Source organism: Thamnophis elegans, chromosome 2 (genome assembly GCF_009769535.1).
Source record: "Thamnophis elegans isolate rThaEle1 chromosome 2, rThaEle1.pri, whole genome shotgun sequence".
Classification (NCBI taxonomy): domain Eukaryota; kingdom Metazoa; phylum Chordata; class Lepidosauria; order Squamata; family Colubridae; genus Thamnophis; species Thamnophis elegans.
In genome coordinates, this window is record NC_045542.1 from 144,735,647 (window position 1) to 144,751,851 (window position 16,205).

General features: G+C 45.2%; 1 protein-coding gene across 1 annotated transcript in view; it reads right to left on the minus strand.

Moving 5' to 3' along the window:
* Positions 1–16,205, minus strand: part of CPNE9 (copine family member 9) — a 73,181-nt gene that overhangs the window by 33,223 nt on the left and 23,753 nt on the right. The window contains 3 exon segments of the mRNA XM_032239128.1: positions 171–208; positions 407–510; positions 1,953–1,999. Coding sequence (XP_032095019.1) covers positions 171–208; positions 407–510; positions 1,953–1,999 — 189 coding nt within the window.

The following is a 16,205-nucleotide window of genomic DNA, read 5'->3' on the forward strand; positions in this document are numbered from 1 at the left end:
TTCCTTCCTACGATTACTGTTGACTTTCTTGCCTAATTTCCACTAATCATTTAACAGAGATCCCAACTGAAGCAAAGAAAACCCCCACATGGATGTACAGTACAGGGAATTCCCCCCATGAATTTTCCCCAGTTTGAAGTGTAGGGCAAGCCACCATGACATACTCACACTCTTGGGCAGGTTGCACGTCTTGGAATCCACATTGTAACTGGAAAAACATAAGGAAAAAAATGCATTATCCTTTGGCCTTTCGGTGCTTCCCAAAATTTAGCTGCTGCCAGAGACAGGAGCAACAAGGTCTAGTATCTGTACAGGAGATGAGCCAAGAAAAAAAATAATAATAAAAGAAAACAAGGAAGGAGGGGGAAGGTATGGGAAGAAGGGGAAAAGAGCAGAAGAAACTCACACATCGAAACGCAGGTTCTGCTTTTCCTCGAAATAATAGTCAAGTACAAACTTGCGGACAAAGTCAGGGTTGAGTGTGTTATCAATCACCTCTGTGCGGCCAAACTGGGGAGTAGAAAGGCAAAGGCAGGCGGTTAAGAAGGAAGCAGCTCCTTATCTATACCCCCCCATTGGCAGGCTAGGTAAACCCCACAGTTAGACAATCGGCCACCACAGTCAGAAGAGGCTGGGAAATGGAGAGGGATAGCCAGATGCTGCTGGCCTTCAACTTGCCCATCCTCTTCAGCTCCAGTGGAGCATCCTACCCCCATCTCCTTTGCTCAAATAGGATTCAGTTGCCTTCCTTTGCCTCATGCAAGGGACCATTTCTCATTTCTGGTTGCATGAAGGTTGACCGGTTTCCTTTCCCATCCTCCTAATCTAAGGATTAAGGCCCCAAAACATTAATCACCAGAGAAGAGAGAGAGAGTGAGAGAGAGAGAGAGAGAGAGAGAGGAAGAGGACATATGTCCTGGAAGGCTCTGTATAACACAGGCAGGGATGATAAGGCTTTTGATGAGACTCCGGCCACGTGGCCCACAGAGAGCAAGGCTATGATTTGCAGAAGTGATAGCTGCTCCAGGGAACATATTTACAGTATCTGTTAGGAGCCAAAGAAATTATCTGCTAGGCAAAGCTGTTAAAAAAAAAAAAAGCATGATCTGCTCGGTGGCAAAGAAGGCACGTTGGTCTCATCTCCCACTTCAGTAGACAATTTAAAATCAGCACTTCTGTCAAAGGGATTTGGGCTCTTGTGTTTATGAGTTATAGTTTCCTACCCAGCTTCTGTCAGTAGATACCTTACATTTTGTTCTTGACTTGCTCGTTTAGATTACAGTGACTGATAGGATGGAAAATGTTCCGACACTGACTTTGTGCTTTTTTTTTAATTAATGAAACCAGATCTCCAGGTTTTAACCTTAAAAGGTAAAGGGAAAAAATTCCCCTTGCACATATGTGCTAGTCCTTCCCGACTCTAGGGGGCGGTGCCCATCTCCATTTCAAAGCCAAAGAGCCAGTGCTGTCCAAAGACGTCTCCGTGGTCATGTGGCCGGCATGACTAAATGCTGAAGGTGCATGGAACACTGTTACTTTCCCACCAAAGGTGGTCCCTATTTTTCTACTTGCATTTTTTACATGCTTTCGAACTGCTAGGTTGGCAGAAGCTGGGACAAGTAACGGGAGCTCATTCCGTTATGCAGCACTAGGGATTCAAACCACAGACCTTTCTGATTGACAAACTCAGTGTTTAGCCACTGAGCCACCACGTCCCTTTTAACCCTAGACCCTCCTAAATACTGTGGGTAACGGGCTAGAATTGCTAGCGGGGTTGGAAGGAAGATTAGTACACCATAGAGAGGTCCTGCATAGAGAGATCCTGGCAGGGATCCACCCAATCAGAACTCAGGTGTCTGTCAATAAGAAATGCCAGAAAGGTTTGGCCGACCACCGCTGGATGAAAAACATATGCATCTGTGTTGGACGGGGAGGGCAATGTAACATCTCACCTCTCGCCATTCTTTGTCTGCCGTTTCTTGAATGTAAACAATCACCACTGTAAGAACAAGGAAAACATTCAGTGAAAGTTGCATATGCTTCAAGCCCTCCTTGACGTGGTCCCTGTTGCTACTTGTTTTTAATTTTATGCATGCATATAAGCCCATTTCTTTGATATCACACTCACAATGCACCTGTGGGTGCCTCAATACCCCCCCCTTCACTGATGCTGGCTGCTATTTCTAATAAAAAAGCCATTTTGGAGAAGAGAATTTGGAATGGAAAAAGGAGGGAGGGAAATGTAATTTTTTTTCTCAGTTTTCTGTTATTCTTGCCGTGAACCATCATCCGGTCTTTTTTTCTTCTTCTTCTTTTGTAGTAGTCAAAACATGTGTTGTTTCTCTCCAGTATTAAGTGTTAATTAAGCTCACACATAATGTTTTCCTCTCTGAGTCAAGATCTCTGTATGTTTGCATCATATAGATGGGGAAAGAGTGCTATTCAGTAGTAAACAACATGAAAAGATTTGAGGCTGAATGTGAAACATTTCTAAGGCTGGAGAAACCCGTTTTTAAAAGCAAATGAGCTGCTGCCAGTCAGCCTAGATAACATCGAGCCAAAAAAACCAATGATTTAATTCAGTAATAAGTAGTGTTAAATGTTCCCTAAGTACATGGCATTGATTGGCTAGCGCAAGTGAGATTTATTTTACTTATTAGATATAGCCACTGCCACAATCTTATGACTCTCAGCTATTTACAGGGGAAACATCCATAATAAAATAGTGCAATAGAAATAATTATCCTATAATTATAGAATTGGTTATAATCATCTAACAGATGTTTGAAATTATCTTAAAACAAGACCACATAAACAGTTCTACACTGTTATCTTAAGCATTTAAAAGAACTACTGGAATAGCTCGGGTTTAGCTTGCTTCTGAAAGACCAAGGAGGTTGGAACAAGCCTGATTTCTGGTGATAGAAGTATTTTATAACAAGGGCCCATAATGGAGAGGCATCCTCTAGCCTTAATTCTATAATCTCTTGGTAGTGAGGGACCACCAAAAGTTTCCCCCTGATTGCTGTTATTGGACAGATTCTATTATGCATTTGAGCTTCCTGTTCCTGTGCAAGAACATGTGTTCTATTGGCTGTTGTCAGATTCCTATGGGGTAATGTAGGGGTTATGTAGGGGTCATAGCTGGCTCTATAGGCAAAAGATGTAATGCGAATCCTAGGTGTTTGTCTGAGCTAAGTTTGATTGAAGTTTGGACTGCTCTGAAAGGCTGTTGGGCAATTTCTACTGTGGCTTAATGGCTTTTGTCCTGTTTTGGCTCTTGGTTGAGGGTATTTGCTTATGAGCAAAAAGCTCTTTATCTCTTAAGGGCTGACATCTGCTGTGTGCTATTAAGAAAATGTGGGGGCTGCTTTCTGCCTCTAAAAATATATGCTTCTCCATTTCTCATTTAGGGAAATATAATATTCTTCCTTTTTAATATTTCCCAAAATATTTCACTCTTCTGGGAGAGGGTGTAGGTGCTACCTTTCTCCAGCAGTTATCTTACCAATTCAAAATTGATCCTGCTGGTTTTTTGAGTTGCATGCCATTCAGTGGTGGGTTTCAAAATGTTTTAGAAACTCTTCTGTAGGTGTGGCCTGCTTTGTGGGAGTGGCTTGCTGGTCATGTGACTGGGTGGGAGTGGCTTGCCAGCCATGTGACTGGGTGGGAGTGGCTTGCCAGCCATGTGACTGGGTGGGCATGGCCAACTTATAAAATGTGGTGAAACTCACTTAACAATGCTCTTGCTTAGCAACCAAAATGTTGGCTCAGAAACTCTGGCATTTGAAGCACGCAAGTCTTAAAGCTGTCAAGTTACAAGATCCTTGCATCTCTAACCTTTAGGGAAAAAAACCCAGGGTGTTCAAACTTGACAACTTTAAGACTTGTGGACCTCAACTCCCAGAATTCCTCCTTTCGCTCTTCATCTTGATGATGTGTGGACGGGCAGTGGGGAGGGAGCTGGAACTGGTTCTAAACAGCACTGTAGATTTGTGGAACCTCTTCTATAGAAGAGGTTAGAAATGGCAGGAACCCACCCCTGGGGCCATTGATTATTAACCAACACAAGGAGTGTTAGTCAATTGTCTACAGTAAACTTGCATCTTCATCACAGAGGTTTCTCACATAATGAAAAGAGAAGTTTCTTAAGTTAACCTGTGGAACCGCTTGCCTCTAGAAGTTGTGGGTGCGTCATTACTGGAGGTTTTAAAGAAGAGACTGGGCAGTCACTTGTCTGAAAGGGTATAGGGCAGTGATGGCAAACTTTTTTGGCACCGAGTGCTCAAACCGGAACGTTCGTGCATGTGCATGAAAGTGCGTGCGTGCGCATGCCGGAGCACCAGAAATTCAAAGACCAGCTGACCGGTATACATATGCCTGTTTCTTTGGCCATTTTTGACTGTTTTCAAAAATTTTGAAAATTTTGGGCCGTTTTCAGGCTGTTTTGCAGGGGCATTTTTGGCCTGAAAATAACCCCAAAACAACCTGAAAATGCCCCAGAAAACAGCCTGAAAATTGGCCTGGTTTTTGGCTGGTTTTGGCCATTTTTGAAGCTGCTTTCAGGTCATTTTCTGCTGCTCTGGCGCCCCGAAGACCACCTGGCCGGTGCACATGTGCACACCGGAAACCAGAAGAACAGGTGGTGATGTTGCACGTGCCCACAGAGAGGGCTCTGTGTGCCATTTCTGGCATGCATGCCATAGATTCGCCATCACAGGTATAGGGTCTCCTGCTTGAGCAGAGGTCTGGACTAGAAGACCTCCAAGGTCCCTTCCAGCTCTATTCTTATTGAAAGTTGTGCTTGCTTGAGCAGAACACACATTTCAAGCCATGATGACATAGTCATTTCAAACTCTATTCCACTGTTGTCTGCCAAGATGTTTTATGAGGAATGTGTCTAAATACAATCCAGCAATCTGCCTCCCTGATCTAAAAGATACTAAACGTAGCCTGGATTTGTACATCAATTGTGATGAATATCAAAGCAAAACTAAACATTTCATCCAATGCTTTCCTATGCGTTGTCAAGCAATTTGTAACTTGACTCAGTATTTCAGCAGATCAAACCAATTATTCCTGGAAAAATAACATTTCTACTTGAAAGGGATTTCTCAGTCCTATTTCCCCTAAAGCGATAGTTTTGCCTTTCCCCAAAAAATAAAATAAAATAAAATCCAGGCATCATTTCATTTCACAACTCATTTATGATATCTCAGATTCTTCCTCCCTCCGGCATAACTATTCAGGATTCTAACAGAGAGCAAATGCATTAAACTTTCCCTGACCTGAATTCACCTTTTAAAAATTGTCTGTCATAGAGTCTGGCAGAACGACAACTACCGCTGATAGCTTTAATCAGCATTCCTGGGCATCAGGATCTGGGAAGCTGCATCTCTGGGCATTCCCTCTCTATAAATACCAGGTCCCAATAAAGTCAATATTTTCAGTTCAGGGTTGAAATGTGGGGTCCTACGGGCTCTCAAAGCTGGGTGGGTTTTTTGCAGACATTTCATTACCAAACTAAGTAACACCATCAGTGCTAGAAAGGAAAGGGATTTGCTCTTATTTTTATACTGTAGTGACTTGCCTGGTCAGTGTTGGCAGGAGTTTTCTTGTTGGTTCCTTGAACAGCCTAATCAAGGAACACCATCACCAACACTAACCAAGCAAGTCACTATTGGTTGTGGCCCGTCAGCAGGGCTGCCAGCAGATTCGGACAGTGAGGAGGTTGGGGAGTAACCTGGACCAGTCCTGGAGTCTGGGGAAGGCTCTGATGAGGGCTCTGTGTTGGAGGCAGAGAGGGGGCCAGAGCTGTATGCCAGTTATCGGCTGCCTTCGGAGTCAGACATCAGTGAGTCAGATGAACAGCTGGAGCCTGTTCCCAGTGTGCGCATACGCAGAGTTGCCAGACAAAGGGAACAGCTAAAGAACAGGGGTCAACTTGGGAGTAAGGCCCCAGGTGGACGATGGTGGCCCCTCCCAGAGAAAATAAAAGAGGAGCGAAAGGGGAGTGGAGTTTGCAGGAGACAATTAGTTCGCTTAATTGGTTTGTGACTCTCCGAGACTCCTTGCCAAGTTTTGCAGATACTCCAAGCCAGATAAGGTCTGTGACTGTAAATCCTCCCTTGATGGATGTGCTAGAATTGTATTTGCATGACATTGGAAAAGTGTAGATATTCCTATTGAGGAGAAGGTGATAAGGAAAATATTAGAATGTGCAGAAGTGAACAGATTAACATTAGCAATTAAGGAGAAAGAGCAAACTGAATATTATATGATTTGGGAAGCATTTTACCAATGGTTGGAGGAAAAAAAGGAGTTTGGAAATGAAGAAAGCTAAAAAAATAAGTAGATAATATACTGAGAGATATAAATAAGATGAAAACTGTTAGTATGTGTATGAGAATAATGATGTTTAATGTTTAGGTATTTAGGTATTTATTGGGATTTATATGCCGCCCTTTTCCCTGAGGGGACTCAGGGCGGCTTACAACCACAGGGGAGGGGGAGTGCAAGGTCAAAACAAAACAATATGTGAACAACAGAAAAATAATAAAACCCAACTTTCATTCAGCAATCAAACAAACACTCGGGCGGGTAATTAGGAGCCTATCCCCAGGCCTGCTGGGAGAGCCAGATCTTGAGGGCTGCGCGGAAGGTCTGGATAGTGGTGAGGGTGCGGATCTCCATGGGGAGCTCGTTCCATAGGGTCGGGGCAGCAACAGAAAAGGCTCTCCTCCGTGTGGTCGCCAGTCGGCATTGACTGGCAGATGGAATTCGGAGGAGGCCCAGTCTGTGCGATCTAATTGGTCGATTTAGGGAGGTAATCGGCAGAAGGCGGTCTCTCAAGTACCCAGATCCACTACCATGGAGTGCTTTAAAGATGGTCATCAGTATCCTGAAGCGCACCCGGAGACCAACAGGCAGCCAGTGCAGCTCGCGGAGGACAGGTGTAACGTGGGCGAACCGCGGTGCGCCCACTATCACTCGCGCGGCTGCATTTTGGACTAGCTGTAGTCGCCGGATGCACTTCAGGGGCAACCCCATGTAGAGCCCATTGCAGTATTCCAGTCTAGAGATCACAAGGGCTCGAGCGACTGTTGTGAGAGATATGGTATTATTACTAGAAGATATTAAGAAGAAAAATTGAGAGTCAATAATGTTTAAATGTTCAATATGTCATAATACTAAACCTAGGGAAATAATAATAATAATGTTAATATGAATGTGAAAGATGTGGCAAAAGAGGAACGATGTTGCACAGAGATGTTTGTACCCAGACGACATACTGCTTAAGGAAAGATGGAATGTTTATTTTTGTAACTTAGAAATAATAAAACTGTTTAAAAAAAGAAAGAGTGTTGGATGTGAATGAGCAGAATTCACAGTAAATTAATAAATGGTTTTTTTGTGGGGACAAGGAGTTTGCTTCATGCTCTCGGGAAGCCTGGATCAGAACACTAGTGTATAAAAATAAGAGCAAACTCCATTCCCTTTCAGTATGGATGATGTTACCTAGTTTGGTAATGAAACGTCTGCAAGAAAATTGCCAAGCTCAGAGAGCACCAAAAATCCCCCATATTGGTCAAATAACAACTAATAGTTTCATTGACAAAGATATTTTCAAGCTTTCATGCCAACAATTCCCACTATGCAAAAAAAAATCTTAACACTGTTTTTCCTTGCCTGTAACAGTTCAAATCCTTATCTGATATGCAGAACTCAGAATAAGTCCCATGATTTCCAGGTAAGGAAGTATAAACCTGCACTTAATATTTAATTTCCTACACCATAACAAAAAAATAGGTGTGTCTTTACACAAATAAAAAATTCAATCCAATAACTGAAAATTAAAATCCTGATGAAAACACAGCAAAAAGACCCTTTACAAGGAACATTAACCAGATGTGATTTTGTTTTAAAGAAGAGTTACACTGCTTCTTGCACACTTTTTTCTTGCCTTGGGGAGTTTTACAGCACAATTGAGTCCTTTTGTAAAATGTAAAAAGGCGAGAGTTGGCTATAAGATGGAAGACAGCAAATGTACTATTCTTGGCAAAATGTCTGTGGAAATTCTCAGCCATCCAGATCATACTGGTAGTTGTCTCAAAGGTGCTTTTTCAAAAGGCAACTGAGAAGAAGAAGAAGAAGAAGAAGAAGAAGAAGAAGAAGAAGAAGAAGAAGAAGAAGAAGAAGAAGAAGAAGAAGAAGAAGAGGAGGAGGGGGAGGTAGAGGAGGAGGAGAAGAAGAGTAGAGGAAGAAGAAGAGGAGGAGGTGGTAGAGGAAGAAGAAAAGAAGAAGAAGAAGAAGAAGAAGTGGTAGAGGAAGAAGAAGAGGTTGAGGAGGAGGAGGAAGAAGAGGTAGAGGAAGAGGAGGAGGTGGTAGAGGAAGAAGAAGAGTAGAGGAGGAGGAGGAGGAAGTTCTTGGCAGAATTATCCTTCTGAAACTAGCATGTCTCTCTATTCCTATTTGTTTGGAACAGATTTCATTATAGTCGGGGGGAGGGGGGATCAAGTCCCCGTCTCTGATGTGCTCCCCGGGACCTTTCATAATGCCCTGCAATTATGCTAACAGACATCTCTGGAGTCTGGACACCAAATGGACAATTGGAAGAAGCCAAAAAATGTGCCCAAAAGTAACTTGTGTGGATGAACCTAGGGGCATTCTCTTCACTTGGGCATAAGAAAACATTCCTAAAGATGGATGATTTGGTCAGATAGCAGGAACTAGGTATGTGTAGTCTAATGCAGAGAAGGAGTAGGGGGTGATAAGACACCAGTCTTCCAGTCTTTGAGGGACTGTCACAGAAAAGAGGGGATCAACTTATTCTCCAAAGCACCCAGGGCAGGTCAAGAAGGAATGGGTGGAAGATCATGAAGGAGAGATCGAACTTAGAATTAAGCAGGAATTTCCTGATGGTCAGAACAATTAATCAGTGGAATGGCTTGCCTCTAGAACAGTGATGGCTAACCTTTTTGTCATCACAACCGCCCCTGTGCGCCCTGCCTCCTGCGCATGCACATACACCGTGCCCCGTTTTGGGCCTAGTAGGCCTCCTTGCAGCCTTCTAGGAGTAAAAACAGGCTGAGGGGGTTGCCCCCCCCATGCGTGTGCGTCTCCTGCATGCCCCCTGACTCCTGCTGATGTGCGGCAGAGCCTTGAAAATCAGCTGGCTAGCGGGAGGCGGAAGACATGCGTGGTGGAGCTGAGCTGGGGCGACGGCTCGCTTGCCCTTAGAGAGTGCTCCATGTACCACCTGTGGCATGCGTGCCATAAGTTCACCATCATGGCTCTAGAAGTTGTAGGTTCTCCATCGCTGGAGGTTTTCAAGAAGAGATTGGACAGTCATTTGAAAGAAATGATATAGGATCTCCTGCTTGAGCAGGGGGTTGGACTAGGGCTAGGGTCAGCAAACTGCAGCTCTGGAGCCGCATGTGGCTCTTTCCTCCCTCTGCTGCGGCTCCGTCACTGGTCAGCACCACAATTTTGAGAGGAGCTTCCAGTGGGGGGGGGGGAGAAGCACAGTGCGCCAGGAGAAGGCTCTATGGCAAGGGGAGGGTTTTCCAGTTGTCTCCACAATTGATAGGGCTTTCGGTTATGACAGGTAGAGGAAAAAGGATGCTGCGCTAGGAGGAGACTCTATGGTGGGGGAACTGAACTTCCGGTCAGCTCCAGAACTGAACAGGGGGCTTCCGGTTAGGACTTTTGTGGCTCCCGGTGTTTTCTTTTCTGTGGGAAACGGGTCCAAACAGTTCTTTGAGTGTTTAAGTTTGCCGATCCCTGGACTAGGGGGTCCAACCAAGGTCCCTTCCAACTTTGGGTATTCTATGTTCTATGTTTTAACAGTGTATAATATGGAAGAGATCCAGGGCTTTGCCACATTTTTCTATCGCAGATAGATAAATCAGGAGTCAAAGCAATGCAGCAGAGACTCATGGTCCTCAACTTCATGGAAAGAGGCATGTGTAACACAACTACGGTGCTAACGTTTGAACTAGTCCTTCATTTTAATGGGGTTTCACCCTGATGATGGCAACTTCATGCGTGGAGCATGTTTTTTTTTTTAAAAAAACATTGTTAAGGTAGCTACCAATAAACCTGAAAGAACAGCTTTTGGAAAGGAGGGAAGGCTTCAAAACTAGAGTTAGATCCTCAACCCCAGAACTGCCTCCTTCCGCTGGGCATCCTCCAGATGGGATGGCTTGCAACCTGGTCCTTGTAGTCTCACACATCTGAAAAGCTCTTGGTGGGAAAAAAGCTGCTTCGTGATCATTAAGGGCCCTTCTGTGCCCTTTCATGCTGCCCTGATCCAGAATCTATGTTGTAACTTTTAGCTTTCCATGATGCTGCTGATCTTCATCCAATTTGAGTCCCGTCTCAATTGTTCTTCCCAGGAAATGCTACAGATACAGGTTTTTTTTTTTCCCCAGGGTCATCCCACCTTTTGTGTTTGATCTCCAAAATGTGCTTCAGAGCAGAACCGCCGCCTGCAACATCTTAAACAGCAGCGGCTTTTACAATCCCATGGAAAGAGGAAGCTACTGAACTGTGGCAGAGATTTGCCACATGCTGTGAAGCAGCTGCGGAACTGGTAGTTCTGCATTCCTGTAAAGGTTTATGAGAAGGACCTTAAGAGACTGGGTGAAGAGATGCTGCCTAGGGAACGGTCAGATAAGAGAGGGCACAGCCTGCAGCTGCATAAAGGACGGGGGGGAAAAAGCCCAGAAAGGGACACCACCAGGTTTCTCAGGCTGTAAAAGAGGGGGTGAGAAATTTGTACTTGTTCTGTTAAGGTAGTCTTAAAATAGAGTAGAATTAGCTATCCCAATGGTTTTTCCTGTCTGGTCTATCTGAGAAGATTGACAATTCCTGCCTCCTTCTTTTCTCTTTCCCCTCCTGGAGCCAAGATACTCTCCTTACTCCCACACAATTGCCATTTGTTTTTCTTTTTCTTACTGAAAAACCGAGCAGGACAGTGAGAGCATGGAGATGGGAAGAGGATGACCATTGACTGGAATGTCCTTTCCTCATTCCCCAAAAGGCCACGTGGAGGGCAGCGCTGATCCATTCAGAAGAAGGACAGTTGACATGTAGAGCAAGGGTCCCCAACCTTTCGGACCTCAGGGACCACTAAATTCATAATTTTAAATCCCGCAGACCACTAATACGACCTGCCTAATGACTGGTTGGGTGGGTGTGTCCAACTCAACGTCATTCACGTCAAGGGGCACCTCTACTCGCCCCTCCCCTTCCAGCCACTCCTTGCCTCCCCACCCGAACTCCCTAGGGCCCCAACAGGAAGCAGTAATAGAAGCTAAGTAGTCACCACGAGAAAGAGTTGGTAAAATAGCTGGCTCAGTTCAAATTGGATCTGACCAAGAAGGAGGCACAAACACCTCACTGAGGACTACAAGCATAGGCTTTCCAAGCAGAGGGAAGACCTGTGGGAGTGCAAAGCCAGGTACTGGTGCCTGGAAGCTCAGCGAGCTGAGATGGTTAGCCAGTTCCAGGTGATGATGCAGTCCCACTGGCACAAGGCCCTCCGGCTCTTCACCACCAGTGGGGCTTCCCTCCAGCCTTTGCCCAAAGCCCCACACCAAGAGGCTGAAGCAGAGCCCAAGTCGGAATTTCTGCCCCCCTCCGACCCACACAAAAAGACCCAGAAGGGGGAGACTCACTGCAGCAACACAAGTGTTAATTGCACGTATCCGGCCCAGGGTCCGTAGTTTGAGGACCTCTGATTTAGTGCAATATAAAAAATGCAAATAATTTTTCTGTGGACCACCAAAAATTTTCTCACAGACCACCAGTGGTCCACGGGCCACCAGTTGGTGACCACTGATGTAGAGGATTCCAAGGATGTGAGAATAATTCCATCCTCATGAGACAATGCTCATCCTTGTTGTGTGTAACATCTGTTCACACTAATGCTGTTGGTAAATAAATAAAAATAATAATAACTTGCTCCTAGAGCTGCCACCTTTAGCATTTGACTCCAAGGTTTCTGAGGGACTGTTTTTCCCCCCGATTTTTGAGGGAATATTTGAGGGGCTGCTACCAAGGTGAGGGGGGGGGAAGTATTATCCAAAGCACCAGGACGCAAGATAGGAAATAATGGATGGAAACTAGGATAGAAGCAATGTAAGACTAAGGAAAAAATACCTAACAATGACAACAATCAACCAGTGGAATGCCTTGCCTTCAAATGTGGTGGGTGCTCCATCATTGGAGGCTTTCAAGAAGAGACTGGACAGCCATTTGGCTGAAATAGCATAGAGCAGGGGTGTCAAACTCAAGGCCTGTGGACCAAATCCGGCCCACAGGGTGCTTAGATCTGACCAATGGGGCTGCCCTGGGAACAGCGAAGGACCAGAAAAAATGGGAGGGCCATGTGCAGCCATTACAGGCTTTGCTTTGTGGGGGATATGGGAGCTTTTTTGGGTGGGAAATGGAGATGGGAGGGTCATGTGCACCACTGAACTCTGTTTTTGCTGGCAGAGGTCTGCAGGAGGCTATCGTGGCCAAAAACGGGGCCCAGAAGCCCATTTTCTCTGGCAGAGCACTTGGGCTGCCCCAGGCGCCCCCCGACGCAACTGACATCATACTGGCCACACCCCCTGGCCACACGCCTCAGTCTCCCCGAGGTCAAACACAGCCCTGATACGCCCCTCAATGAAATCGAGTTTGACACCCCTGCTATAGAATCTCCTGCTCGAGCAGAAGGTTGGACTAGATGACCTCCAAATTCCTTGCCAACACTGTTATTCTATGTTCTGTAAGATGGATGTGTCAAAGCACAGCAATGGAGCTGCGTCCCATATTCAGTCTAGCATAAACCAAGCTTAATTCTTTAATTCTGAATACAATCTCCACTGGCATGCCACCAATGCCCTTGTGAATTTCTTCAAGCTTTCCACCTTCAAGGGATTCATTCCAAAATCATCCCTTGGAGGCTCTAGTATATAAATTCCTTCGCCCTGGGGCACCGTGATTGCCCTGTGATCGCAACAATGATGGCTCTGCTAGTTGTTTTGCCATTTGGAGGAAAGCCTTTCCGACTCCCTCCTCCATTCAGATCGTTTGAATCACCTTCATTTTCTAAACGTGAATTGCCTTTGTCAAGCACCTGCCTGGCCGTTTTTTCTGCTTCTCCTGCTAGCAATCACCCGCCATTGTGCAGCTCTTTATGTCTTGCTTCCTGAACATATATTTTTAATGAAAAGAAAAATGATGGGCAAAGACAGGAAGATTGCTGACGGAGAACTTAGTTGCCTGGGTAAAGGTGAGGAGCCCTTGGAACGGAATTCAGCTTATAGTAACTGAAAGCTTTGCCAATGGGCTTCTGCAAAACTTCCAAATTAAAATTTGGTGCTAAAATTTCCTGAGGGCGATTACAATCTATAAGTGCTAAAAGTGAAGGTCACTTAGATGGGCAGTGAGGGGCTTGGACTGCTCAAAGATCCATGACTAAAAGAGGGGGAATCCCAATAAAATATTGTCACACAGTATCGTTCAAGAGCCTTGGTGAAGCTGAACGGTCAAAATGCTCTGAGACACCTTCTGATGCCCCGAAGAAAGTTTGCCCAACTGAATTTTGCGAAGACTGGGAACGCTAAATAGGAAGCTGGCACACTTTTGTGAATATGCAGTACTGTCTAATGCAGTGTTTCTCAACCTTGGCCACTTGAAGATGTCTGGACTTCAACTCCCAGAATTCCCCAGCCAGCATTCTGGGAGTTGAAGTCCAGACATCTTCAAGTGGCCAAGGTTGAGAAACACTGGTCTAATGTCTATGCATATTCACCCAGGTAGTATGGCAGTGGTATTTGCATTCTTATTTATCTTCTTTACTACCCCCTCCTATTGGTATGATGATGATGGGGGTGGTGATGAGTATTCTGATGCTTTACATGTACACTCAGCGCTTCTACATGGGAGACAAATTCCTTGTGTGTCTAATCACACTTGGCCACCTATTCTATTCTATTCTATGCTACGCCACACCTATTCTATTCTATTCTATTCTGTGGCACGACAAAACCGCGCTCCACTAAAGCGCGTCCGATTAAACCGCATCGCTGACGTCATCAGCAGGGCGACAACAGCGACCGCGGAGAAAAAAGGGCGCTTTAAATAGCGCTTTGAAAGCAAGCCGATTCACGTTAAGGTAAGGGTTAGGTTTAGGGTTAGGTTTAGGGTTAGGTTAAGGGTTAGGGTTAGGTTTAGGGTTAGGTTAAGGGTTAGGGTTAGGTTTAGGGTTAGGTTAAGGGTTAGGTTTAGGTTTAGGGTTAGGTTAAGGGTTAGCGTTAGGTTTAGGTTAAGGGTTAGGTTTAGGTTTAGGTTTAGGTTTAGGGTTAGGGTTAGGGTTAGGGTTAGGGTTAGGTTTAGGGTTAGGTTTAGGGTTAGGTTTAGGGTTAGGTTTAGGGTTAGGTTTAGGATTAGGTTTAGGGGGTTAGGTTTAGGTTTAGGGGTTAATTTTAGCTTTAGCGTTCGCAGCGTGCTTTTTTCATCGTGCTGTGATGACGTCAGCTACGCGGTTTCGTCGAGCGCACTTTAGTCGAGCGCGGTTTTGTGGTGGAACCATTCTATTCTACTCTACTCTACTCTACTCTACACAGCCATGGTGATCACATCCACCACATCTTACAAGACTCAAAATCTTGTCTATCCCAAACTGATTGGCAGCAGCTCTCATGGATTTCCATCAGCAATTTGGAACATTGAATCTGGGATCTTTTGTATGCAAAGCATATGCTCTAATATTGAGTCACAGCAACGCTATAATTTCCATTCATTCATGCATTCATTCATTCATTCATTCAGCCATTCATTCATTCTCTCTCAGACACGCAATCTGCCCTCTCAATATTCCCTATGATTTATTCCCCGCCAAAGACCTGCCAGCTGCTTTGCTTTCTTTCTAACCCTGTGATTATAAATTTAATTTAGCTTGTAATTTTCTTCCTCCTTTGGCACAACATAGATCATCATGCCTGTGCAGGACTTGGGAAGAGGTGATGACCAGAGATGATCAGTTCTGTAGACAACTCTCCAAAGAAACAGCCAAAATAAACAGCTAAAATTCAGCGAATGTATCACCTCCAACTGCTTGTGACGGGACTAAGAGGCTCTCATTATTCTCCAAATTGTGTAGGGCAGGGGTGTCAAACTCCGTGACCCGTCAAAACCGCGGTCCACAAAAGCGCGCTCGACGAAAGCGCGCATTTGACGTCATCACAGCGCAACAAAAAAAAATTAAAAATTGAAATAAAATTAAAATTAAAGCAAGCCGATTCACATAAAGGTAAGGGTTAGGGTTAGGGTTAGGGTTAGGTTAAGGGTTAGGGTTAGGTTTAGAGTGTTAGGGTTACGTTTAGCGTTAGGTTAAGGGTTAGAGTTAGGTTTAGCGTTAGGTTAAGGGTTAGGTTTAGGGTTAGGTTAAGGGTTAGGTTTAGGGTTAGGTTTAGGGTTAGGTTTGGGCGGGTTAGGGTAAGGTTTTCGCTTTATTTTTACATTTATCGATCACAGCGCGATGTTTTCGTCGTGCTGTGATGACGTCACATACGCGCTTTCGGCGAGCGCGCTTTTGTCTACCGCGGTTTTGTGGTGGAACCGTCAAACTCAAGGCCCAGGGACCAGATCCGGCCCGCGGGTTGGTTAGACCTGTCCCCCAGGGCCGCCCTAGAAGCAGCGAAGGACTGGCCCAAAGTTCCTCAGCCAGTGAAAATGGGTTCCCGAGCTCCACTTTTGGTTGCGACGGCCTCCTGCAACCCTCTGCCAGTGAAAGCAGAGCCCTCTCGAGCTCCGTTTTTGCTGAGAGGCTGTCGCAGCCAAAAACGGAACTTGGGAACCAATTTTCACTGGCGGAGTGCTCAGGCCACCAAAGGTACCCCTGACACGAATGATGTCGAGGTGGCCACACCCATCTCAGCCCACTGAGGTCAAACACAACCTTGATGCATCCCTCAATGAAATTGTGTTTGACTCCCCCTGGTGTAGGGTAACTTGGTTAATGTCCAACTCTGACAGAACACCCCCAAGAGCATTTTTCAAGCGTTTTCTGAGTGCATTGAACTACCATTCCAATTACCCCCAAATCAGTGGTGGGATTCAGGCAGTTCGCACCACTTCGGGAGAACCAGTTGTTAACTTTCTGGGCAGTTTGGTGAACTGGTTGTTGGAAGAAATCATTAGGGCAGAGA